The 27,558-nt window shown below is 38.5% G+C and overlaps 1 protein-coding gene across 1 annotated transcript; it reads right to left on the minus strand.

Annotated features, from left to right (window-relative positions):
- Window positions 1–16,340: 16,340 nt before the first annotated feature.
- gpr146 (G protein-coupled receptor 146) lies at window positions 16,341–27,135 on the minus strand. The gene is made up of 2 exons (XM_079887335.1): window positions 26,834–27,135; window positions 16,341–18,235 (listed from the first exon to the last, which is right to left on the minus strand). The coding sequence occupies exon 2, from the start codon at window positions 18,190–18,192 to the stop codon at window positions 17,191–17,193; it is 1,002 nt and encodes a 333-aa protein (XP_079743461.1). The 5' UTR covers window positions 18,193–18,235; window positions 26,834–27,135; the 3' UTR covers window positions 16,341–17,190.
- Between the last annotated feature and the right edge of the window lie 423 nt (window positions 27,136–27,558).

The following is a 27,558-nucleotide window of genomic DNA, read 5'->3' on the forward strand; positions in this document are numbered from 1 at the left end:
AGCCACCCCTCTACCTCCTCTCTCTCTCTCTCTCTCTCTCTCTCTCTCTCTCTCTCGCTCACGGCCACACACACGTGGACAGCATCAATAGCAGGAAACCCACCAACGACAGTTACTTAGCACAGGACATATGGCTGCAGTCACATCCATGACACTAGCACTCATTTAGTTCAAAGAATGATGGAGAAATAACCAGGCCATCACTCTTAAAAATAAAGGTGCCAGGAAGAACCAAAAAGGGGGTTTCACAGCGATGGCATAGAAGAACCTTTTTTGGTTCCTCAAAGAACCTTTCATTGAAAGGTTCCTTGAAGAACCTATTTTTTTTCTTAGTACCATAAAGAACCTTTTTCGGTACTGCAAAGAACCCTTCTCAAAGGTTCCTTTTATGTTACTATTGTACGTTTTAATTTATTTTCAGGCCACCACAGTCTAGTTAACTTAGGAAGCATAAATCTATTTATGGCAGTCAGTGTGAATATTGTGGCAGGCCGCCATAAATAAATCAATGTATGGGAAACACAAATTTACTCCAACAATGTGAGGTCACATGAGATTGATGGTGAAGAACCCTTTTATAATCTAAAGAACCTTTTGGCGCTACAAAGAACCTTTTGTGCAATGGAAAGGTTCCTTGGATGTTAAAGGTTCTTCATGGAACCATATACCCCAACAAAGAACCTTTATTTTTAAGTGCAGGATGTTTTAAATGCTCCAGACCTGGGACGAGACGTCCCTGATGCATGACTTCGTCAAGGACTCTGATGATGAATAATCGAGTATATTTAATACACTTGGTCAGGTTTTAAGCATTTAACATGATGTAAAGTGCTCGTATCCGAGTGAGACACAAATAAATGTAATTTACTTTGATACAACACTTGTTCAAATAATGGCCGTGCTAAACACTCCCATAGTAAAAGTGCCTTTCTCTAAGTAGCTGGAATAATCTGTATGGTTCAGTGCCAAATTTGAAGAGATGGTTTCACTACTGTGTATAGTATGTTAAAATATCTCTGAGAACATTGAGAGAATGCAAAATATTAATTATCATAAGTGAGATGTTAATCATTTAGCGGTGCAGTACAATGTTGGACGGAGAACCAATATGACCCTTTATTTGTAGAATGAGGGGTAGCTAAGCTTTTGTCGGCAAAGGGATTACTGAGCCACAAACTATTATGCTTGTAATTCGATTTTCTGAACACGGATGGATTCTGTTCACCTTATCAGTCCCTCTGTGTCAGGACGGGTTTACAGAAAGCTTGAGGGCTCTTTTATGTGCGTCTACAAAGAGGTTTGTGTAGAACATCCTGAAGTCACCATGGTTCGGTGAGAATCCCTGTCAGACTGTGATGCATCCTCTTTGCTATTACAGAAAGAACATTTCAGACTAGAAAATCAACAAATACAGAACTATAGAAACTTATAAAAGTGATTTAGATACAGAAGAGCTTATACTGTTTAATTCATAACTTAATATAAGATAATAAAATAAGTAATTAATAATTATAATAATAATAAATACACAAAACTCAATCTGTCTGTCTGTCTGTATATCTATCTATCTATCTATCTATCTATCTATCTATCTATCTATCTATATATATATATATCTCCATCCACCCACCCAAAGCTTTTGTCGGCCACCCATTCACCCACCGATCCATCCATCCACCCAACCCCAGCATCCATCCATCCATCCATCCACCCAACCCCACCATCCATCCATCCATCCATCCATCCATCCATCCATCCATCCATCCATCCATCCACCTACCCATCCATCCACCCAACCCCACCATCCATCCATCCATCCATCCGTCCATCCATCCATCCATCCATCCATCCATCCATCCATCCATCCATCCATCCATCCACCCAACCCCACCATCCATCCATCCATCCATCCATCCGTCCGTCCATCCATCCATCCATCCATCCATCCATCCGTCCGTCCGTCCATCCGTCCGTCCATCCATCCATCCATCCATCCATCCATCCATCCATCCATCCATCCATCCATCCATCCACCTACCCATCTATCCACCCAACCCCACCATCCATCCATCCATTTGTCCGTCCATCCATCCATCCATCCACCTACCCATCCATCCATCCATCCATCCATCCATCCATCCATCCATCCATCCATCCATCCATCCATCCATCCATCCATCCATCCACCTACCCATTCATCCATCCGTCCATCCATCCATCCATCCACCTACCCATCCATCCATCCGTCCGTCCATCCATCCATCCATCCATCCATCCATCCATCCATCCATCCATCCATCCATCCATTTGTCCGTCCGTCCGTCCATCCATCCATCCATCCATCCATCCATCCATCCATCCATCCACCCAACCCCACCATCCATCCATCCATCCATCCATCCATCCATCCATCCATCCATCCACCCACCCATCCATCCATCCATCCATCCATCCATCCATCCATCCATCCATCCATCCATCAGTTTGTCTGTATGAATGTCCGGCTATCTGCCTATCGATGAAATTACCCAGCACTAGTGTTTACAGATGACATCTGTATCTAAAAGGAGTTTTGCATCTTGTATTGTCAGAGTGCATTATCTTTATAAATGCACTTTTTTCTTGAGGGAACTTGTTCATTGTCCTAACTCTTTTTAAGTGCTGAGTGCTTTAAGTGCCAGCAGAGCTCCATTTAAAAAAAAAAAAACAGTCATTTTTGCAATGCCAACTGACAGATAACTGGCACATAATAATTACAGTTTTTCTCAATCGCTTTGGCACATTTTTCTAAACAGTATTAACAATCTCTAAACCGCAAGTTCAATTGTCACAACTGTTTACTGGAACATCAGATATTGCATGTCTGCAAAATGTTGTTACTCACCCAAAACATTTAATTCATGCTTTAGTTTAAAACCTAGTTATTGTGTCAGTAAATTGGCCAATGCCACCAAAAATAAAAAGTGTTTTGTCATCATGTGAGCCACGCTGGTCAAAATGTTTAGGTGTTTTAATTTTTACTATGGAAGATGGTGATGGTGATTCAGTAGTTTTGTCTTGCTGAATGCTCTTTTGTACCACACACTGCTTTCTAGATACAGATTTCAGCACTAGGAAAAAAAGGTAATTGGAAAAGTAAAGTCAACACTGTAGTACACAAAAAGAGCATTTTATATTTGATGTCCTTACCTACTATGTACTTGCATCAAAAAATAGTACATTGTACTGATTGTGTTCGAGTTGTATTGCAAAACACTTGTGCTGCTATTGAGGTGGAATGTGGGTAAGGTTAGGGACAGGTTTGGTGTTGTAAGTTTAAGGGTGGTTTAAGGGGTAAGGGAAGGGTCAACAGTGTAATTATAGATTTACTGTAATTACAGCTGTAACTGCAAGCAGGTATTTTTGAAGTACAATGTAAAAACATGTATGTACACAATATGTGCATTGTATCAAATGATTCATTTAAATGTTAGTAGTTAAAGGCAGGGTAGGCAGTTTTTTTTCTAAAAAACCTTTTCCCAAATGTGTTTAAACTGTCTTTATATACCAATACATAATTAAAATGTAAGTACTCTGAAAAAGAGAGTATAAAAATCAGGTGTCTGTAGTCCTCTCAGGGCTGCAATAAACACAGCTACTTATTCCATTCACTCCCACCCCCTCCCTTCTGGGCTCCTTCCAAAGCCACGCCCCCAAAACACATGAACGCGCGATGCCGACCGCTCAGCTGGAGGAGGACGCGTTTGCCAGCGCCGAGCGGAATCATGACAGAATCACATGTAATAAAATACCTAACTTTATCATTATGACCCTTGAGGTCCCTCAGTTGTCGCCACCGCTGGAAAGCCGCGCCGATATTGACTCTCGTCTGACTTCTTGCTTTATCCAAAGACTTTTTGGTCATAGCCTTTTCGAATACTGTCTTCCTTTTTTTTGCCTGGTTTGCCTTTGCTGACTGTATATGCAGGTACTGGGAATTTTTACTGCTCTTCTCTGCCATAATTGTGATTCTTCCTAGCTTCCGTGCCTCTTCCCCTCCTCGAGTCAAACGGGCGCGCGCATGTGGGCAGCTCCTGTAGCAGCAGGGGTGGTAGCCATGGTAGCGAGGGAGAGTGACAGTCGCCCAGCCAATCATTTCATTCGTTCCGAATGGAAATAAATAGCTGTGTTTATTGCAGCCCTGAGAGGACTACAGACACTCGATTTTACTCTCCTTTTCAGAGTACTTACATTTTAATTATGTATTGGTATATAAAGACAGTTTAAACAAATTTGGGAAAAAGTTTTTTAGAAAAAACCTACCTATCCTGCCTTTAAAGACACCTAATATAAAGTGGTACCGAACTTTTTTATTTATACAGCACATTTTTGAAGAAATTTTACATGTTAACTGAAAATTCACAGATGCTTGTTCATTTGACCTTTTCTATGTCTTCCCCTAGAACCACACATTCTTACATATCTTGCTCTTCCAAGACAAGCAACTGTGTATTTTCAGTTTATATGTAACACATTACCACAAAAATAAACTGCTGTTGCTGTTTAGGGATTTTGGCGTTCCTCCGAGTTCAGAAATGGTAGTAATTGTGCTGGGCAAACTCCATATAGCCTACTTTAAGCTTCATGAAGGCTCACATGATGAAATAATGTTTAGAAGTTGTATAGAGTTTGACAGTTTTACTGAGGATCAACCCATCAGTTTTGATCAACAAGCAATGTGCATTTAGTCATTCTGTAAATTGTAGACAATTCTACGTACTCTTTTGCACACGTGCCAAAACACATGCAATTTGCTTAAATCAAAAAGAAATTAAAATCTGACGTGAACAAGAAACTCAGAGATCAGAGATCTGAAATTATTGTTTTGGGAACAAAAATCTCATTCGAGAATTGAGCCAAAGCGATTGAGAAAAACTGTTACAGATATTATTGTGTATTACTGTATTGATCAAAATAACCTTATAACCTTACAATTATGAAACTGCAAAAATTATAAAGGGTAATTCAAATTTATATATTTGTGTTACCCTTTATAATTTTTGCAGTTTCATTAATGATTTTCTGCTTTGTCATTTTTTAAGTTTAAATTACCTGAAAAATCATTTAACATTTAAAACATTAACATTGATAGTGTGACAACATGTCCCTAGAGCACGTTTTCACAAAAGATCAGTTAAATGCACTTGTAAATGTGAATTGAAAGAACAAACAACAAGGTTGAACATTTAGCCTAAATTATACTGTCACTAAAAAGGGGCTAGTTGATTAGTTAGCTAGTGGGTTAAATGATTCGGCTTAATAAATACACTACAATTTGTGTAAAAAATGAGAAAATATCTTCTTGCCATGTTGTAGAAATGAGCACATTTGAAATTATGTCACTTCCTGGGAGTCACAATTTTATGGAACACTGCATTCTTTTTAGGGGTAAATAATCGATATAGGGTAAAAAAATAATAATAATATGATCAATAAGTCATGACAACATATGTTTTTACATTACTTTAACTCATCAAAATAAGTTAAGGAATTTTCAACTTTTTTTATATACAAGATTCAACTATGTTTTAAGTCAGTTCAATATAATTTAAGTTGAAATGAGATATACAGTCAAGTCAAGTCCTTAGTTTTGTTTGTATTCTGTTTTATTTTTTGCTCACTAAAAGTCTTTATTTCAGTTATTAGTTTTTCATTTAATAATTATATTTTAATTAGAGGTGGGCATAGATTAATTTTTTTAATCTAGATTAATCTAGATTAATTTAGAAATTAATCTAGATTAATCTAGATTAAAATGGCTCATTTGAATTCTGCCGAAGGCATTCAGAGTATGTGTGCTATCCAAATAATGACTATAAAAGTAAGTCTTTGAGAACGGGTTTCTCAAGCCAGGTGGCGCATTAGACCAGGTGCTCATCTCCTGTTTCCAAAATGCATCACAAACTGCTTGAGAAAGCTGTTCTACTCATAGACTGTAAAAGGTTACTACTGTACTGTTACCGTCCGTAGGCAACATTAGGTAGGCCTATGTTATTATCAACTACTATAGGCTATCAATTAGGGATGGGCGATATGGCCTAAAATCCATATTGTGATATACATTGCAGCCTCTTGCGATAACGATATTATAATAAAACCATTTCAGAACAGGTTACACAGACCCTGCTAAACAACTGCTGTTTTTTTTGTTTTTTTGTTTTTTGAAAGGGTGTATGTAGTTTTGAGAACATATATTGTGCAAAACTGTAAGTATACAACATAATTTTGCAGATAAATCAAATTTAAGTACACTAGCTGCAGAGACTTAAGTAGGTCTAATGTTTATTATGGCTTGGAGCTTATGAAACCCCAAATTTAAAATTAGAATATTGTCTAACTGATGTCTTTTCAGTTAAAAAGAAACACAACAACGATTCTTAAAATCGGGCGCTTTTAATAAAAAGAGATTATGTGCTACACCACTCACTAAGATATATTGGGAATAATACGCGCGCGCTGGTATTCAGTGATATGTTTCGTTTTGAATTTGAGGTGGTAGAACGGATTAGTCGTGTGTTAACTTACCGAACTGTTACACCACACAGTCTACGTCGGACGGCTTAAATACAAACCAAGTCCAAATAATGGATGTTGCACGGATCTTTTACACCAGCTTTCACTTTCAGCCGTGTTTACTTAAGATGACGACGAATATGATGCGTTGCAGCCGGGTGTTCCTCGCGGCCGCGGGTAGATTGCGTCATCATAGCTTGTGTAGCTTGAGCCAGCTCCCAACGCTCCCAACCCAACTTGGAGAATAGATTAACGGCGATATTTTTTTTATCGCGCGATAAGAGTCTCGCGTTAACGCAGCGCGTTAACGCCGATAACGGCCCACCACTAATTTTAATCAATTTCAATTACCGAAAACTATTTCCAAGTTTTAGTTAACAATAACAACACTGATATTTACAGATGTTTGATGGGTTTGAATTTTTATGCTGCTAATTTATATTGAATAAAATGTTAACAGATCTGATAGTCCTCATAGAACATGGGATTTGTGTTTTGTGTTATTGCACTTTTTAAAAAAAAATTCTAAAGGGAGCATGACACCAATTTGCACCCTATATCCGTGAAAAGTGCCATGCACCTGCCAATCCCGAAGAATGAAAATGTTATGCTTTTAATTACAGTCCCAAAGTCTCCACCTACTCCCAAGTATCATTTTCCCAGAGGTATTGCTCTTAAATATGGAAGCTGTTGTTTGTCTCCCTCTATTAAACTCTCTATCAATACAATTTTCACAGAGACTCGTAGAACAATCTGGAGGGAACAGATTAATTATGATGCCGGGAACAACTGATGAGTTACAGACAGCATGAAGCATGCTTTTCTCACTTTACATGCCTGACCGTGTCCCTCTGCAGGGATGTAATTACATGTGGTGGAAACCTGATGCTCTACAACCTGCATGTGTTAGTGTTAAATGCAAACTGAGTGGCACGATCTTCCTAACACAGTTATGCCTTAATGGCATGGCGTGACGTTCTAGGAAATGTGCTCTTTCTGAAAACACTGTTAGTGTGAGCTCTGAAGATCCATAAAATGAGTTGATACACTTATGTTTTCGGAGACAGAACGCTAATGAATCGTGTCATTTGGGCTCACAAATTGACTTAAAGGAGAGTTTGATGACAAAATGAACATTTTAGAACTGAAAGGACCCCTATTATCGAACATCTTGGATTCTCACAAGAGTGAGCTAGTGACTTACAATCCAGAAGAGCGCTACATAATTCTTAGACTGAACTGGTCTGTCTTATAAGAATCACCATAGCAACACAGCAAAGGTAAGGATCACGGATTGACTGGAAAACGTAACAGCTACTCTGCTGTGTACATGACATTCCCTGCTGAAATGAACATAACTGGCAGTAAAACACCAACAAACTTTATTACTGTTCACTCAAATTATAATTCTAGATGGCGATTATCGATTAATAGACTTATTTTCAAACTGTTTCTTGCACAATATTATGTTATGACCTCAAAACATTTGATACATTTTGATGCTTGCATCATTTATGTATGTTTTCTTCTTTTTTTTTAAGTAGTAGGATTGATTAATTGGCTTAAAGGGATAGTTCACTCAAAAATGAAAATTGTGTCATCACTTACTCAACCTCGTGTTGTTCTAAACCTGTGTGAGTTTCTTTCTTCTGCTGAACACAAAAGAAGATATTTTGAAGAATGTCGGTAACCAAACAGTTGATGGACCCCATTGACTTCCATAGTGGGAAAAAAAATACTATGGAAGTCAATGGGGTCCATCAACTGTCTGGTTACTGACATTCTTCAAAATATCTTCTTTTGTGTTCAACAGAACAGAGAAACCCATACAGGTTTAGAACAACACGAGGTTGAGTAAGTGATGACACAATTTTAATTTTTGAGTGAACTATCCCTTTAATCAATGGACAGCCCTGCACTCAGAATCTATCTATCATGTCAGTTTATGCTGCATGTAAGGACAGTGTGATGGTATCCAGTCCCAGGACAAAATGAATTCATAACACAGGAAACATGGCTAACACAAAGATTAAAGCAATGCATCAACATGCATACAAAGCTCTGTCTAGTAGGCTATAAGACAGCTTCAGCCACAGGACGACACTGACAATGTCCAGAACACGCATTTTACTGTAATACGAAGAATTCTGAATGGATTGCACTATTTTGCAGTGAATTCCTCTGCTAATGTAGCCTATGCTGTGTAAGAGTTAAGTCAGGAAATGAGAGTCAGCATGGGAAGTGCACAAAGATTTAATGTTCATTGTGACCCTTCCATATTCGTGCTTCTGCTGATGAATTTAGAAAAGAAACTTTTTAATCTCTGAATGTCCATTTAACGGAGTTGGTCCTGTTGCACTTTTCTTTTTGAACACAGGGTGGAGTCAAAGTGTAAATTATGGATTTTGTTTCTTCTCACAAAAGCTATGTTTTTATGTTTTCTAAAATGTTTTTTTATTTATTAAATTTTTTTATGTTGGTGAGAGGAATAAAACGAGCATTTCTCTGGTAATGTAGCTGTAACATTATATACCGTCAAATGCTTTGTTGAATGGTTTGGTGACATGCTATTTTCAGTGGTCAAGACAAGAGAGCAGCAGCTTTCTCAAAGGCAGGCATGTTAGAGGTCAGTGGCCTTGAGTGAGTCAGTGCAGTGATTGTTGTGACAGTCTAGATTCCTGCACCTGTGGGAATGAGTCGAGGGGTGAGCACAGCATTATGCTCCAGCTGTCTGCTCAATAACAAGCAGCAAAACACAACGCATGACACCCCGCTGCCTCACCCGACGGCAACACCCCTGGGATGTGGGTGACAAATAAAAACCTTTTGTGACCTCTTCCGCTTTGCTCAAGTGAAAGCTGCATTTTTTGATGATAAATGCATTTATTTATTGCACATTTCTAAAGCTCAGTGTTCACTGCTGTCCCCGTAGCTTGATAATTCGCTGCTACTCCTAGAGTAAAGAAAGAGAACACAAGAGGTGTATGCACACATAGAGAAACACAATATACAGCCTTTCACTTTTAATGCTTTACTTGAAATCAATGACTCACTGTCCAACAAAATGTGATGCAATCTAACTTGTTCCATAGTGTGATAACGTGTCAAAATGATGTCTAAAATTCTGAGACGACTGGTGAAAATACTTTATATAACAAACAAACAAAACATATTTAACATTATATTATCAGCACAACAATTAGCATGGAAATGAAAATTACAGAATGTCTTAGTATTTAGTTTGTGCTTTAAAAGCAGCAGCACTCAAGCTCTTAATTCGAAATGAACATGATGATCTTGTTCTCCGACATGAATCGAGATGATCCAAAGAGATTCTTCTGCTTCAATGGAAGACAAACATCTGACTGTCTGTACAAAGAGTCACATGATCAATGTGAATAATGCCCTAGAAATAGTACAGAATCAGATTTTGCTTCATAACATTGTTTAAAATGTTACTAAAATTGTCTGGTTGTTTCTAGGTTTAAATTCGATTTTGACTGTGAAAATAGATTTTGGACCTTTGACTGTGAAAATAGATTTTGGACCCCACCGAACGTCACATTGATTCTCATAAAAGAGAAAGTAGTTCATCTAATCAGACAGTGTTAATGCATTACTAGAGATACATGTAACTCTTGACAAATATCTGTTCCGTCAATGTGTATGCCGGTCAATATGGCTATTTTCAGGGTTGGATGAATGGAAAAACATCATGAAACATGTAAACATTCAGGTCATTTTTTATTGATCCATAAATATAAGTATGAGCAGTTTTTGTTGTTGTTGTTTTTGGCTGAATAATGGAAGTTGATGGAGTGATGAATCACAATGAAGCACACGTTGCATTGGTGATTCTCCAGAGCGTTGTCTTCGAAAATCTGCTGAAAAATAATAAATGAATCTCTAGTACAGTGAAGCGTAGAGGAAGAGTGCCGTTGTGTGGGGAGCACACAACGACTGGTATTGATGCTGGTATTGGTGACATACTTCACTGTCAAAAGTCATTTAATGCTTTGGAGCTCAGGAGAATATTGCAGAATGGCTTGCTTCCCTCAAATGAAAAGTTGTTATCAGGCTCATGTTTTGGCTGGTCAAAGTGCAGATTTGAACCTTATAGTGAATCTTTGTGAATCCTTATAGTGAAACGAACTGGGAGACATTTTTCAACTATACTTATGAACTGTTTGAAGCCATTAACATTGAGTGGAACAACACTGAATCATCTTCCTGTAAAAAAACTGTCTGTAAGTTGCTATTCCCTGTTTTATCGGTTACTTTATCTACAGTATTTCTGCAGTTCTTGCTAATTTCCTGACCAGTGGTTTGCGGCTTTTTTTTCTTGTCCAGGACTGTATGTCAAAATGTTTTGGAAACGACACATAAGGATAATTGGTTGTAGAGCTCCATGCCTGTGGTCTGGTGGAAACACACTTGTCACAGTGAGTAAAGACACTAGTGACTTTCTCACTTTAATAGTCACACTCTCCCAAGACTTCCAACCCACACAACCACAGCGTCAAACACCGCCAACCTGGTCACTCACTCCTGTGTGGTTCCCATGGTCCAATTCTCAGATGTTCTGCTGACACCAGGATTTCATCGTTGTTGTATTTCCAAATCTCTGGTACATTTGCAAAGAGGAAAAATACCATGCCGGTCTGGCAGGATCTTAGAGGATTGGGTTTCAGCCATCTGCTGTAGTCTGGGCCTCTCCAGCAAGGCTGGACTGTCTTTCCCCATCGGGTCTGATTTATCAAAGCATTCAGTTCATGCCAGATCATTCCGGTGGTGCAAAAAGAGGAAGGGAGCGTGTAATCGCCTAAGGCATTCGATGTGACCATAGATATTTCTGGTGAAAAAATGATAACATTATCTAAAGAGTAGTAAATCTGGGTCCCATGACTGAATTGCCCCATCCCATTTCCCTGCGCTTATCGGGGTTAGAATAGAGGTGGGTTGGGTAAACCAGACATGTAAATACAAAGCTCCTGACCCATTTTTATAATATCATACAGATAGAAAAGGGGTCAAACTTCAGACATTTGACAGTTTTTAACCAGGTTAAGCCATTGGATAGAAAAATGTTCTCTTACAGTCTGGCTGTGATTGTATTTTATGTATAAATATATTATTTTCCTCTGTTGTTTTTATTCTGGATCAGCTGATTCAGTTGCATTGCCTGCTGTGACCCTGAACCTCTAAAGGGAATTGTTGTCCTAATTTATACGAGAGATCTGGATGAACGCCAAGTCAAACAGCAAAAACTTTAAGAGACAAACCAAATGTGCAACCTTGGTGGTCTAGTGTGGCCGATTTAAGCCAGTCTCTACGAAACAATTACTTTTTAAGCTCAACCCAAGTTTACTTTGAAACAAGACCAGAGAACATTAGAGACCCCGGCTTCTTGGGGGTAAATTGAGCTTGTGTCCGGAGTTGAGGCATTATTCGGGATGTGTTACCCAATATGTGGGATTTAAAACCTGTTGTGCGAACCTCTAGCTTGTTTGCCATTGGATTTCGAGTGAATTATTTAGATTCTCTCAGATTAAGGAGGCTGTGAAATCATTTCTTGAGGCCACTGGAATGGTCAGAGGTGCCATTAAGAGATTAAACATGGCGTGCTTTAATATTACTAAAACACGCTTGCCTTCTGTTTTGGTGGGACATACCAACAGGATGTTGAACTTTCAGGTGTGGATTTCTGAGAGTGGGGTGATGCTTCAGTAATTTAGTGGGGGAGGTGACTTAAACGCCTCATCCACCAGTCTCTAGAAAGCATGTCCTGTTGGGCGATTCAAAGCTTTTAACTTCATGGGATGCAATATGCAATATGTATGGGATAATGTACATTTTCACTACAGTCGATATTACAATTGATAACTGAGACAAAAGACGTCAGGTGTCAGTAGCACTGATAAAACAAAAGGGTGCGAGTATGCGGTTAGATATGAAAGATGTGAAAGTAGCACGTAACATTGCTATGGACATCTTTGAATATTACGAAATATCCGACTGCTGAATGCCACGATTGACCAATCAGAATAAAGTATTCCAGAGAGATGTGTAATAAAGTGAAGTAGATAGCAGGGAATTATTGATGCAAAAAAAAAAAAAAACAGCGAATAGATTATGACTGATATGACTGAAAACATTAAGATCTGATTTGCCCTTCATGAAATATTAATGGAGAAAGGCATTTATGGCATCCATTATTTTATACAGTCCATATGTACTTTACTCTATACAGATGTAAAAAAAAAAAAAAAAAAAAAAAAACAGCTGAGTTCTTTGTTCTTTGACAGTTCTGGATTTGCCAGACCCAAAATAGCTGTTCGTGTACAATACACAAAACAATTTCTGCATGCTTTGGCAAAAAAAGTTTGAACATGCATATGTGAACAAAAGGCATACAGTGGCAGTGAAATAATTATGAAGGGTTCCCTTCAAAGTAGATTAAAGGGCTGTCCTTAATGCAATGGTGTCTCCATTTGGTTAAGATCAAATTTCATATCCTCTAAAGTAGGCTAATTACAAATGTGACCAGTCAAGAACAGTTTGACTGACGGATCTATTGAAGAAAAAATAAAATTATGTAAAACATTTTTTTTTCTTCTAAAATTACGACAATAAAGTCTAAATATTTCGAGATTAAGTAGAAATATTTCGAGATTAAAGTCGAAACATTACAAACGAGGATAAAGTCGTAATATTCTGAGAATAAAATCAAAATTACACTGAGTCTACACACACACACACACACACAAAAACAAACACACACACACAAATAATTTCTACGAAAGACTGTATTCTCGTAATTTTTACTTTATTATCAAAATATTACGCGTTATTCTTGTAATGTTTCGACTTTAATGTTAAAATATTTCGACTTTAATCTCGAAATGCTAGAATATATATATATATATATATATATATATATATATATATATATATATATATATATATATATAATTATTATTATTATTATTATTTAGATTTTTTTTTTTTTTTTTACGTTGCGGTTCAGGGTTTCCATAGTACAGCTTTTTACATGTTACACATTTACAGGTGTTTCTTTAGGACTTTTGGCCCTGTGAACTTTTAGTGAATAAACTTTATTAAAACTTCATGACTTTTCAGACATAATGTACAGCAGTGGACATCCATCCATCACAGGTTTATTCACCAATACTTTTTGTCATTTTTTATTAATACTGTTGTGGAAATAACGGTACTGGACATTACGGTTTAAACATGTTTTGAAAAATAAATGGTCAATTCCTTCATCTTGCTTAAGCTAATAGCATTTTAGATAAATATAAATAATTTAAACAAGTGAAAAAATATGTGTGAACTGCATCATTTCCAATCAGACTGTAATTTAATATTTAATTAAGTGTGTATTTAGGATATATCCTAAATACACACTTAACTCAATATTAAATTACAGTCTGATTGGAAATGATGCAGTTCACACATATTTTTTCACTTGTTTAAATTATTTATATTTTTTAAGATTGAAAGTCTGGGACAAGAGTAAAACATTAAAATTTCTTCATTGAAAATAAAATAAAATAAATGAAAGCATGGTAAAAAGTTTCCAAAACTTCCTAAAAAGTAGCGTGACTTTCTAACAAAAAGAAAACAGTGCCTGTAAGAAATACTCTTACAATCAGTTTTGGAAGTATTACTCCAAACAACATGGAAATTCTCTTGCTCCTTCATTGGTTCTTTGTCTAACTTTCCGACACTCACCCTGGCTCCATTGTTCCATATCGGACAATGTTGTTCTTGTGTTGTGACAGGCGGATATGTTGTGCTGGGGGTGTTCAGAAGCCAAAACAATTCTCAGAACGCCTAGAATGTTCCTCTTTCACAGGGGTTTTGTGGCTTGGTTTGGGGACGCCACAGGCACTTCGGAGAGACTGCACACAGTGCTGAGGCCTGAACGGGGCCCCTCGGTCTACTCCCACTCTGACCGAGCTCGCTCCATTCCAGACGTACACACACACACACACACACATACTGCTGACTCTGTTGACTGAAGGTGCCCCCACTGCGAGTCAGTATATAACAAAACCCAGGTGAATTCTTATTCTGCGAGCGTCAACACTACAGCGTTTTGTGAATCATTCAGTAATGCTTATTTAAAATAGTCGACACTGGACTGAGTCTCTCTATTACAACTTACTCCACAAACATTTAGGTGGTTACTGTGTATTCCTGTTTAAACGGCAAACAAAAAGATGTTTGACTTTCATACATAATCGCAATAAAATAATGTCCTTTTCTTGATAGGTTAGTTAAAATGTGCCTTCTATCTCAGTCAACGATAAGATTTCCCAAAATGTGTAACACTGGCAATTTTTAAAACATTGCGCTGTTTGTTTAAGCTTCCTGACCAGCCAGACAACAGCAATATTGATTTAACAAATGGCGTGAGTTTGGGGCAGGGCTATCTGTTTTTCGACCAATGGCGGTTGGAGATTGTTTAATATTAACAATCATTGTTTTTGCAATGCAGTTTCCACAACTCTTCAGTAAAACCTCTTAGTGAAGTTGCAAAGTGTTTAATATGCCACAAAAATGTGTTTTTATTAAATTAAGACAGCTGCCAAATGAAGAACAAGCTGAATGTGTCTTTCACCATTCCAATGTCTGTGGCGGTTGCTGCTCTGCAGATGGGCAACTAAACAAAATGATTCTGCCAAAGAACATTTCAGTGTGGTTTGTGCTCCTGGGGCCTGGCACTATTCTGAGGCTCGCACCAAGCAAGAAAAATATGTTTTGGCATCTGTTACATAAACCATATTTATTTTATTTTCTTTGGTATGTGCGAGTGTAGTCATCCATACCTGTTTTGTTGATGCAAACCAAAACAAGCTTCATCATTTGTCATTTGGAACGCTGTGATGTTCTTTGATGTCGTGAGTCAATGAAAAGCCGAGCAGGATTATATTCATGTTAGTTTATTGAACAAGTCTTTGACTCAGTATGGGACAGAGGATGACTGACACTTTTATAATAATACTGTACTCTAAAATGGCATGTCTGCCTTTTTTCCAGTAAATCTCTGAAGTACAATATATACACATTCTTAATATGATACATACTGGCATTAGCAAACTAACAACATTGCGATTTGATGCTGTTTAATCATTTATGATTGAGGGTTAACTGATTTGAATCCCCTTCATGACTTTAAATACATTCTTTCCCTTGCATACAAAAGTGGATATCAATGACACATCTCCACTCTTCCATTCACATACAGTGCTTTTTCTCCAAAATATACTAATTTTGCATCCACTGACTTAAGAACAAACAAGAGTAAAGACATTTTCGATAACAACATACCATTTACTAGCTTAAACTGTACTATTTCTCATCCTGCCAGTATTATTTTCTGGAAATGTCTACGATTTTCTCCCAGTCTTGAGAGCATTGATGCATATTTCTCTATATATGCATACAATGAAATTATTCATGCAACTAATCTCAATAAAAGCTATTTCTTTTGGATATACACATCAGACAGAAAAAAAATTCCCAATCTGATTCATTGTTTAGAAGCAATAAAGTCAGATCAATACTTCTGAAAATCATTAACTGTATGTTCCGGAAAAAAAACCTGAGCAGGTTTCTTCTTGAGCGTAAATCTGTTAAAAGAAATCAAATATGTTTGATTGTATTGACGGAGCTTGTGCAGCTTGTATTCACATCTCAAACATTTGAATTGTTAACCACTTCCTTATGGTGCATGGATAATAATTACAGTAGTAACAGACTAATGATTGAAAAAGTATTTAATAAAGAAGATTAAATTTCTAACTAGTTGAACTTAAAACTGTGATCCATTGTCTAGTAGATCATTTCTATAGCTTCGTCTCAGTAAGCTATACACAGTTGACTGGATTTAATATGGCTGAGCAGCTGTGCAGTTATGATGCACATCACCTTAGCAGCAAGCACTCGAGAACACACAACCACCCGCACACAACGACACACACAAACACATCTTTCCCGCTCCCTGATATCAGTCTCACTGAGTTATTTCTGGGTGCTGTAAAAGTTGAAATGTAATGCCCGTTGGTGTGTGAAATTGAGGTAATTATATTGCGTTTACTAGCGTCTACCAGGAGGTTTTATAGAAAGTGTGACCAGAAAACTCAATCTAGACTGAAGAGCTTATGCTGTTGTGTATCACAACACAGAGAGTCCGGGGCAAAATGTGAACTTGAGCTAAAAGGGAATAGGTTGGTCAAAAAGCATCACATTAGAAGGCTATGCCACATATCCTGTAACAGATTACACACGTCCAACCTTTTCCCCCTCCACCGAAAGGACCATCAGATGGGTTGAGATTTCCCCAGGCTCAAAAACCCAAAGAATAGACATAGCTTACACAAAAACAGCACTTAGTGGTTTCTTCTTGGTCGCCCACTCACCACAGAGATGGACAAATAAAGTTAAGTGTTACAGAGGTTCCAAAATTTCACAGAGACACACCTTGTGGTGAGCTTCCTTTCTGCACACAATATATATATATATATATCCAGGTTCATGTGCTGGCTCTACTTCTGTGGATTCGGAGTAAGTGCTAGTGAGGGAGAAGCAGGTCCGATTGGACACAAGCCCTCATGTGACCACCTGCTGTACTGTTGAGCGTTCGTGAGGACATGATTGGTCCCCGCAGTGCAGCCTCTTTAGGAGCCGCTGGAGTTTATGCGAAAAGTTCTTGTTCATTTGCCTGTACATGAGGGGAATGACAAAGCTGCTGCAGAAGGCGAGCAGCACAGATAAACATCTCAGGAAGAAGTATGTGGTAAGGTGGTGCCTGTTGGAATAGCTCCCAGGAGCTCCAGCCACTGTGTGCACCAGTAAGGTCATGTAGTATGGAGTCCACAGAAGAAACTGCATGCACACAGAGGCCAGCAGCAACCTGTGGATGGAAGGATCGAGCCTCCCAGAGTCCTGGTCCAAAGGCGTAGACTCCTTCCTGATTCGGAGGATCAGCACGAACGCGTAAAGCACGGCAACCGCCGGCACCACATACCCAATGAACATCATGATGGCGTCAGCCGCCTCTTTGTTTTGCATCTTGGAGCACTCGATGATCTTAGTGGAGACGTGATTGCACACATAGAAGAGCAGCGAAGAGAAGCTAGTGAGTACGGCACCGCCCCAGATAAAGCCGCAAACATGCTTGGTGTTGTAGACGCTGGACATGTAGGTGCGAGGAAGAGCCCGCTCAATATAATAGTCCAGACTGAGCAAGGTAGTGGAGTACATGATGACCAGAGAGGAGATGTTGAAGAGAATGAGGAGGGTGATGTAGATCTCATTGTTGTATTCCCACATGGGCCAGCGTGTAAAACTGGGGCCCAGCAACTCTACTGGAGCCACCAAGTTGAGCACCAGACCAGCAATGGCTATGTTCACAAAGTAGACATCAGGCATGGTCATGGTGACCTTGTTGGAAAGGTTGACCACCACCAGCAGGGCATTGTAGCAAAGCCCCACTGGAAAGCAGACAATGAGGTACACCAGAGAGAAGACGGACAGAATGAGTCCGAAGTCCTGACAGAGCCGGAGGTCCACGTTGTCGTCCGTCTCATTGTAAACCATGCAACTCCACATTGCTAGACTTTCCAAAGGTGTCTCCTCCGTCTTTCTGAATCAGCTGTAAGAAAGAACATGAGCAGAATGTTAATGCATTGGTTTGTTTTCAAAATTATAAAACGCTTTTATTACCCGACAAGATCCGGGGTGTCCAATCCTGCTCTTTGAGGGCCGCTTTCCTTCAGAGTTCAGCTCCAATACACTGCCTGGGAGTTTCTAGTGATCCTAAAATCCTTGATAAGCTAATTCAGGAGCGTTTAATTCAATGATAAAGCTAAACTCCAAGAGCAGGATTGGACGCCCTTGAACAAAATTATGGATAGCTGACAAATGCACTGATCATTTCTCTAGGTTTACAACTTTATGTAAGTGGGAAATAATTACATAGTGCACCTGTAATGCTATATTTTGGAATTTTTTTCATTACTTTCTAGGTGTTTCCTGATTTGCAATGGCTTGCAAAAACCTTCTTGCTGTTGTTACCACCACATAGAGAAGAAAACTGAAACCATGCATAAACAGCACAGTCAATACACAAGCATAAGATTTAAAGAAACACCATTATTTCCACTTCCCTGCATCTTACAGACTGAATTAAACTCAGCACAATATGTTGCACTGGAGAGCAAAACCCTAAACACAAGGATTTCATTTCAGTCACCACGTGCCATTAAGGATCATGTTGTACAAAAAAGAGGAGGGACACCATTATATGACATCAGATGTTTCTTTCCATAACAATAGGTTCCACCTCTCCAGCTCGTTGGGCGGTGACAATGCACGTGCTGTGACCAAAGGATGGCATAATTCAGCTCTACGGCTGTGAGTCGGGCAGATTTATGGCATGAGATGTGACATGTCAGGGGAGCAGTGGATGCACAGTGTGAAGTTTGAGTTCAGGATGAGGTCACAGCGCGGACACATGCAGAGAGCTGCTCTGCAGTCCACTCATTAAAACATAATGACATAACGCTCTCAGTGAGCTCTCACAATGTGAACAACACTTTTGTATGATTACACACAGGCTACATTATTGCTTTTTTTACATTTAATTAGCTTCCTGGCTTCTTTTATGTAAACAATTGGTTAAGAGAGCAAAGTTAAGGAGGAAAGAGAGCAAACAAGCCAAATTTGAACCTGGTTTCCCGTGTTTTTTATATGTGATAAACGTGTGCTAGCCAAAGTTATTTGTCCCTACTATCTTAATTTGGAATAATCGCAATCATTGTGCACTTCCCATTCACACAGACTCCAATCTTAATTCATTTAAAGTGACTATAGAATATATGTTAAGTGAATATATTCATAACAACATAAAAACCAACAACAATTAAATTAAATCATTACTCACAATTATTTGCATGACAATTGTCAGAAAAAATAAATAAATTGTGACTGCCCAAGTCATACATAATGTCTTAAGAACATATTTTGCAGATCAAACTTTCTGACACAAGGCTTCTGGCTTTTGTGTGCATGTCACCATGTATTTGGTCGTAGAGTTGGAGTCTTCCCAGAGAACGCTGAGCACATCTGAGCAGATATAATGACTGTTGAGTGCATGTTCCTATGTCTGCTTACATAACACAGTCACAGATCGGCTGTTTTGGCCTGGAGACAGGCAGTCATGGATTGCTCCACTATGACTCTTGCCAGAGGGAGGGGAAACTCATTTACTCTTTTCACCTTGTAGTCACACACCTATGGTGAACCAGCATGTTTTCTGCATCAACAGCTCTGTATGCAGCACTTTATGTAGCGGTCTAACCGGTATGTAACTACCAGTAAATATCTTCAATGCAACACTTAAAACGGTTAAACTCTGGTTTAGAGGAAAAACTTGTAAATAGGGATGTACGATATATCGGCCACCATATTGGTATCGGCCGATATGTGTATTTGTAATGTTACCGTTATCGGCCCAATAAGAAAATTTGGCCAATATATTAAAGCCGATAAATAATGGATTATTTCCTTCAGCTGAGGCACTTCAGATGTGCATTGTTCGTCATGATGGTTTTGAATTGCTTGAAATATGATTGGAATCACTTCAAAAAGGAAAATTCGGTTAAGTGCAACATGTGCAGCTCAAGTCTGTCATATAGGCTACATACAATTAAAATGAGAACATTATAATTGTGTGCTTGGGACAAAAAAAAATTGGATTTAGATTTATCGGCCAATATATCAGTGATTGGCTTTCAAATATAAAGAATTATAGGTATCGGCGCATCTCTACTTGTAAAGACTAAATTGTTTTCCTCACTGGCATGAGACTCGGTCCTGTTGGGAACAGGAGAAAAGAGTTGCCGGGGGAAAACAATATGTGATGACATGGTTTCTAAAGGGCAGGTGTAAAAGTCTGATTCCATAATGGCCATGCCGGATTTTCTGCATGAATTACTTTCAAAAGAAACAAAATATCTTGCAAAAGGACTTTGCTGCTAGAAAACACAATGGATCAGCCAAGACTAGTCACTACCTGTGTCCCTATCTCTCACTTAAAAACAGTCATCATCCTGTTCCCTTCTTCCTCTTCCTGCGACCATGGCAACCAATTGTACAAATAAGGGCAGTACTGCTGAGTTTTAGTGGCAAAATGTTAAAATCATCTGTTAACTTTTTACACATCCACTGAACCGGTTTCATCTGAGGAGAACAGGTCTTCAGACTGCATGCTGCTCATAAGGGATTACAGCCTAATAGATCAAATCTTTTCAAAATCAGCTACTCGTTGCAGTCTGAAAAAATTAACTAGTTGTTCTTAAGAGAGGCCTGCATAAGTAGGGCCCACAGCAGTCACATGATACTTCAGAAATCATTCCAATGTGCTGATTTGGTGCGTAAGAATAATTTCTTATAATGATCAACGTTGAAAACAGTTGTGCTGCTTTATATTTTTGTGAACACAATGACAAATTTATTCTGTTTTTTTTTTTTTTGGGGGGGGGGGGGGGATAAATAGGAAGTTAAAAAGAACAGCATTTATTTGAAATAGAAATCTTTAGTAACATTATAAATGTCTTTACTGTCAATTTTTAACAATGCATTCTTGCTGAATAAAAGTAAAATCTTACCGGTCCCAAACCTTTTTAACAGGATTGTACATTTTTGTACACAGACGACTATTCAACCAAGCTGCCCATCCTTACTGTACATCCCTTGCTTTTCAAACTTGCAACCAGCATCTTGTCAGCCTCAAGAGACCATGACCAAACACTGTCTATGCTGCAAGACTGAAGCATTCTTGAGTGGGTGCAAAAGGTAGCTGACATCACTGCTTACTGTAAAAGCATGTCATTTTGAGAATAGCCTAGTTCTTCTAACGCCTTCAGCTCACGGCTCACATACATGAGCAAGCTCGACTGTAACGGTTAAGTGTCCATCCACTGTGTACCTCTCAATGTGCCCTGTTATTAACTGTACCTCCCTCAAACAAGAAATCTTGGCTGACCATGCATCTGAATGAAGAGTGTTATGGGAGTCGAACTAAATGCACTTGACACTTTCAGAGAAGTAGTCAACCCTCCGCCCGTCAGATGAAAAGAGGGCTGCTCCACACCCCTCGTATCCCCACTGGAATGTACAGCAAATTCTCAGAATCGGCTGAGTGATGTCACATGATTGCATTTTCTGAGCTTTGTGTGTGTGTGTGTGCGTGCTGCAAGGGTTTAGGTAACGAATAGTAAATGAAGATGAGGACTGAGCGGTCTGCAGTCAAATCATGTTGTGCTACAATACATTTTTTACTTCTGTGTTTCAGCTGCAGGGATTTAGGAAATAGAAAGCAGACTAAGAGGAAGACGACGTATTTGGAGTCAAAAATACAAGGCTTTGCATATCGAAATAGAGATGACACGCAAAAGTGACGTAAACAAAAATGACACAAAAAAATGTCTACAAATGTCTAAATATGGTACTGCATGTTAAAACATCTCAGTGATTACAATGGAAGTATTTTAAAAATTTTGCCAAAATGTAGAAGTGGTGGCTTCGCAGAAGTGCGTCATACAGGTTTCTTGTTTTTTGCCATTTTTACAGAAAACTGTTATGCCACAGTAAAAACCTGTTAATTTACAGTAAGTTACCATGTGCATAACCAACTGTAAATGGTTATATTTAAATATTATATGTAATTTTACTGTAAAATATAAAAAAAAATTCAAAAAATAAAAGTAGTTAAGAAGTAAATATAAAAGAAGTATAAAATATGTTATGGTGAAAAACTGACTGTATAAAAAAGATGGACTGCGTGTCTAAACGCGTGTCAAAAAAAAAAAAAAAAATAACCACTGGAATCTTGTGCCGATTACGTCATTTATAGCCCGAGTCTGCAAACGCACAGTAGTGATCCTGAGGTGGAGCCACGGCATCAAGGATCCCGCACATAGGCTACTCCCGCTCCCGACTCAATCGCAAGCACAGCTGGCGTTACACCAGGTTTTTATAGCATCTAATAACTAACTAAAACCAAACTTATTGGAGAAATCAACACTTGAACATATGCCAGCATGATAAGAACTACTTAAAATTACAGAAACCATGGAAAAAAATTGTAATTGGATTTTGTTTTTTCGATTACCTGAAGAGGGCGGGATTTATGACCTATACTGCAGCCGGCCACAAGGGGGCGATCAAAATGTTTTGTCTTCAATTTTCAGGACATATGCGGCACACTTGGGCTGTGTCCGAAATTGCATACTTCACTACTATATAGGCTAGTAGGTGAAAAACAAGATGACAAAAGGCGACAAAAGAAGTATGTTTGAATTCACAGTACTCATAAAAGAGTAGGCGAAAAGTTTTCGGATGACCTACTAGTGTGCATACGATGGACACTTTACTATCCCATGAGGCCACGGGAGAGGATTTGTCAACGGTATTGTTAGAACATACTTCTTTAGCACTTGCAAAGTAGGCTACTTATTCAAAATAAGTACACTCAAGAAAGTATGCGATTCTCAGAACATTCTCAGAAGTCCCAGTGTGACATACATTTCTTCTATTTTTGTTATCAGTAATGGTTATAGTTACATTTTATGTTATTTAGTTTATTTTTATTGCATAATTTTAGTGTCATGTGTGTTGATGATCAATATGCCATTCACATGCCAGAAACATTGTCACTGTTTTCAGGGTTGCCAGGTCTGCGAAACAAAACAGACAAATCAATCAAAAATAGCCCAAAACAAGCCAAATGACCCTATCCCAAATATCAAACCTCAAACCACTCCTGAGCCTAAAATACACATTTTACAGTCATTGTTATGCGTTATACACAATTTCAACTTTAAAATCACTGTATAGTAGTAATCATATATATCATAATGTATTCAAAATCTTAATGTACTCATAAAGGAGCACACAGAGGTCAAATATAGTTCCCCTCACTCATCATAGCACATTGGTGGAATATAAAATGACCAAAATATTCAATAGAGAAATGCAATTTATGCAATATATCAAACCTTTAATCCGTGCCAACAATTTAAAGGACAAGTTCGGTATTTTACACTTAAAGCCCTGTTTACAGATCGTTTCTGATGAAATAGAACGGTTAAGATTAAAATTTGGACACATGCTGCTGTCCCGAGAATTTTAGGTTTCTTTCGCTTTCCCCAAAACCTCCAGAATGGGTGTATAGGTGCACTGGAACACTCCTTCCTAAAACGCATTAAACTTTCGTTTACAAAGACGTGAAGCTCACCGAGTGGTCAGGGGTGTTCACTGATATGCTCACACAAAAATCGCTGCAAAATATGCTTTCCAACAGGTTTTATCGTAGTTTTTGTCCAACTCCTTTGACTTGTACTGGATGTGCTGTGAGGTACGGTATTACTCCGCGCGGAAACTGAAATGGGGTTGTTTTCTTCTTCTTCTTGTGTTTTTTTTTTTACGGCGGATCGCAAACAAATGCCAGTGGTTTTCTAGCAAAGGTGCATTATCGCCACCAACTGGGCTGGAGTGTCTATTATTCAAGCTCTCAACGGAAGAATGTACGGGTGTGAGGCGTTTGGAAAAATAGGTCCACAGTTTTACAACGAATGGTAAAACACCTGTTGGAAAGCATCTTTTGCAGCGATTTTTGTGTGAAAATCAAGTACTTGGCAACCCTGCTGTATTTATTTACAGTGAATTTCTGGCAACCACAGCTGCCAGTTTTTTACTGTAAATTTAACCAAATATTTTTTACATAGTGAAACAACACGAAGGTCAGTATGTATGAAATCAATGAATGGTGTTATACCCAACAACCCTCTTCCTAAACTAACCTTGCAACAGGCAGAAATAGTAGTAGTGGTCATCTTGGTATAGAGATCAAAGTGTGCCTCATAAATATTCAAATACAAATATTAAATATTCAGCTGAAAATGTAAAATAAATGGATCCTCAGCCATGTGAGCTCAAAGTTAACATGTGTCTGGTTTGAAAGTATGGGTGTTGCAGAGTTTCGCATCTACAAGTAACTTTATTCAACACCGACTCGACCCGTTTCAATCTCTCGTCCTCCAACAGCGCCATTCATTCTTACATGCTTTTCATCACCTACACGCAGCCGGGGCTCTGATGACAAGGACATTTTTCTAAGGCTTACAATACTTTCATGAAGCTGTGAGACACAAACAAACGTCTCAATTAAACCTCCTGCACATTTCTGTGTTAGTCGTCCTGACACCACCACAGCTGTGTTGACCCCTGGGACGGCATGTTCTCTCAGCGCTTCTTTGTAAAGTTATCAGCAGGAGACATCACTCTGAGTGTTTGAGTACCGCGGACATGGTTTAATCGCTAGGCAGTCTTGAACCGAGAAAAACAAATTCATTGCAGGATCGTTCCTAGTTATACAAAGCGATTCACGTATGATTTGCCTAGCATCATTTGTTTACTGGTGAACATTATATTTTGGTGTGTACGTCATGTCTTAGCATTGTGGGTTGTTGGGGTCACTTATATAAAAATATCTCCACATTTGGAATGAAATATATGGACTGAAGAGAATATGAGGGATCAAAGTTGACAACTGTATGAGAACATTTTATGTAATCCTCTCATGTCCAGCTGGACAGTCCAGACCATGCTGGAGAGTAAAGCGCTCGCCAATGTCTTTAGGCAAAGATGCATGCTTCTCTCAGCTGTCTCATATGAGGTCTGCGATCTTCAACAGAACTCATAGGCACATTGCCATCCTCTTACAAGTCCTACATGGACCTGATCCAACAGTAACGTAGCCTCTCTGGGTTTTTTGGTTGTTTAGGCAATCAAAAGAAGTCAATGTCACTTCCCTTGCAGCAACATCATTTGTACACATGTACATTGCGAAATAAACAAATGTGTCAGTGCGAAACTAAATTTCAGGCAAATAAAAACAACATGGTAATGCTTTTCCATATATTTTTTTCTCCTCAACACAAAATTAATGGAATTAATGTTTGCAAACCTCAACATGTGCTACTCTTTCCAAAACCAAACACATACAACACAAAATGTGGTGTAAAAAGCAAATGAAAGGCATTTTGATTATATTTAGCAAATATTACACTCCAAAACAGTAGTTTTCTTCTCAAAGGTCACTGGTCATTAATAAGTCAATGATTTAAGCAACTTACAGTCACCATTATTTTGCCAAGTAAGACATGTTCCTGGATCAACATATTTTGCTGATCCTGCACAGAATTTAGTCTGATACTAATCCTAAACCTAAATCAGAGGGAAATGACGATGAATAAGACTGATGTAGAAGCACCTAACCTTGGTTGTAAGTCTAAACTTTACATTAAAAATGTGTCCCTTAAATCTGATTGGTTGATTAAAACGTTGTTTCAGGATCAATAAAGATGTCGATCCAGGAACATGTTGTACTTGGTGAAAACAGCAACTTACACATCGCCTTACATCAAGTTTAAAAACAATTAAACACCTGTAATTTGTTTGTTCAATACTTAGCCGATACCCCTGGTTTATTTTTATTTTTAAATATTAATTCAAAATAAAAGTTAAAATTGATCAGCTATACAGAGTGTTTAAATGTAGACACAGTGTGTTCCTTACACGGTCTGTTGATGCTTACAGGATGTTCAAAGCCCATCCAGGCACCTTCATGGAAAATATAACCGAAAATACCAGGCTAAATGTACAAACCCCTTATATACTTATACGTTATATACTTTTTTCTGCGCATAATCTCAAAAACAACCCGTACGAAAATTGTATTGTAGTAAAAGTGTATTAACCATGTTTTTTGGCAGATAGATTTGTATAGCCACAGCCATTGTTAATTTGTGGTTACCATTTTTTTTTTTTTTTTTAGTTTTTTTTTTTTTTTTGTAGTAAAACCATGGTTAATTGTCTTTTAGTAAACATACAGCGGGGGGAAAAATCTTCACAATGACTAAAAAGATGCGTATGTTTGACTGAGCAGTGAATATCATTGGTTTGTTTTTCATCCGGGCATTACACGTTTGAGTTTAACCTGTCTGATGTTGCTGTTAACTGTCACATATATGCCACACTTCGAGCGGTGAACTGTTATAAAGTGTCTAACGTGCATGAGACTGATGTAGCGAGCTCTCTCATCACTGCTGACTAGATACAGCGGTTAAATGCTACTTTAAAAACAACTTTTAACTCAATACAGGGAGGTATTGGCTAACCTACTCACCAGAGAGAGGACCAGTTCTTGGCAATGAGAGACAGCTCTCTACGGAGGCATCGGGTTCTGCTGTATTTCCATTGACATTTCTCCTCGGATACTTTGACAAAAGCTCCCAAATCGGTAGCTAGACTTCTAGGACTTAGTAGTAATAAAAAAAAGTAAGTAAAAATGCGATCGATTAAGTCGCCAATATGTGGCGTAAACACAGTTGCATATGGTACATTCGTCTCTGGTCCGTCAAAGCTTGTTCTGGAAAGGGGAGGACGCTGATGATCTTACTACGAATCGAGTGGTGCTGAACTCTACTGTGTGTGTACACACGTCACGTGACCCTCCCCCACAGTCCTCTTCAAGAGGCCCGACTGCAAAGTTATGAAATCTACTACGGTAAACCTTAGTTGTTAATATTCATAACACAAACTGTCCCTATTGGACTATCAAAACAAAGGCCCTCGTAGCTAATTAATATTCATTAGGCAGGCGTTTCGCTATTGGAAGGTTGCCGAACAACGCCTGCGTAGGGTAATTAATATCCATGACCTAGCCTTTGCCATTGGAAGATTACCAGGCAACGTGAGCGCGACCTTCTTAATATTCATAAGCGTAGCCTTAACCGTAGTAGGATTCGTAATTTCGCTTAGCTCGCAGTCAATGGACGAGTGTAGTGGAGGGAGGGAGAGATACAGCAACTTTCAACAGCACACTCACTCACTATCGCGTTTAAAACCTGC

Source organism: Squalius cephalus (genome assembly GCF_949319135.1).
Source record: "Squalius cephalus genome assembly, chromosome: 1".
Classification (NCBI taxonomy): Eukaryota; Metazoa; Chordata; class Actinopteri; order Cypriniformes; family Leuciscidae; genus Squalius; species Squalius cephalus.

Coding starts and splice junctions, on each gene's coding strand:
- gpr146 (XM_079887335.1), bottom strand. CDS start 18,192: ATGTGGAGTTGCATGGTTTACAATGAGACGGACGACAACGTGGACCTC.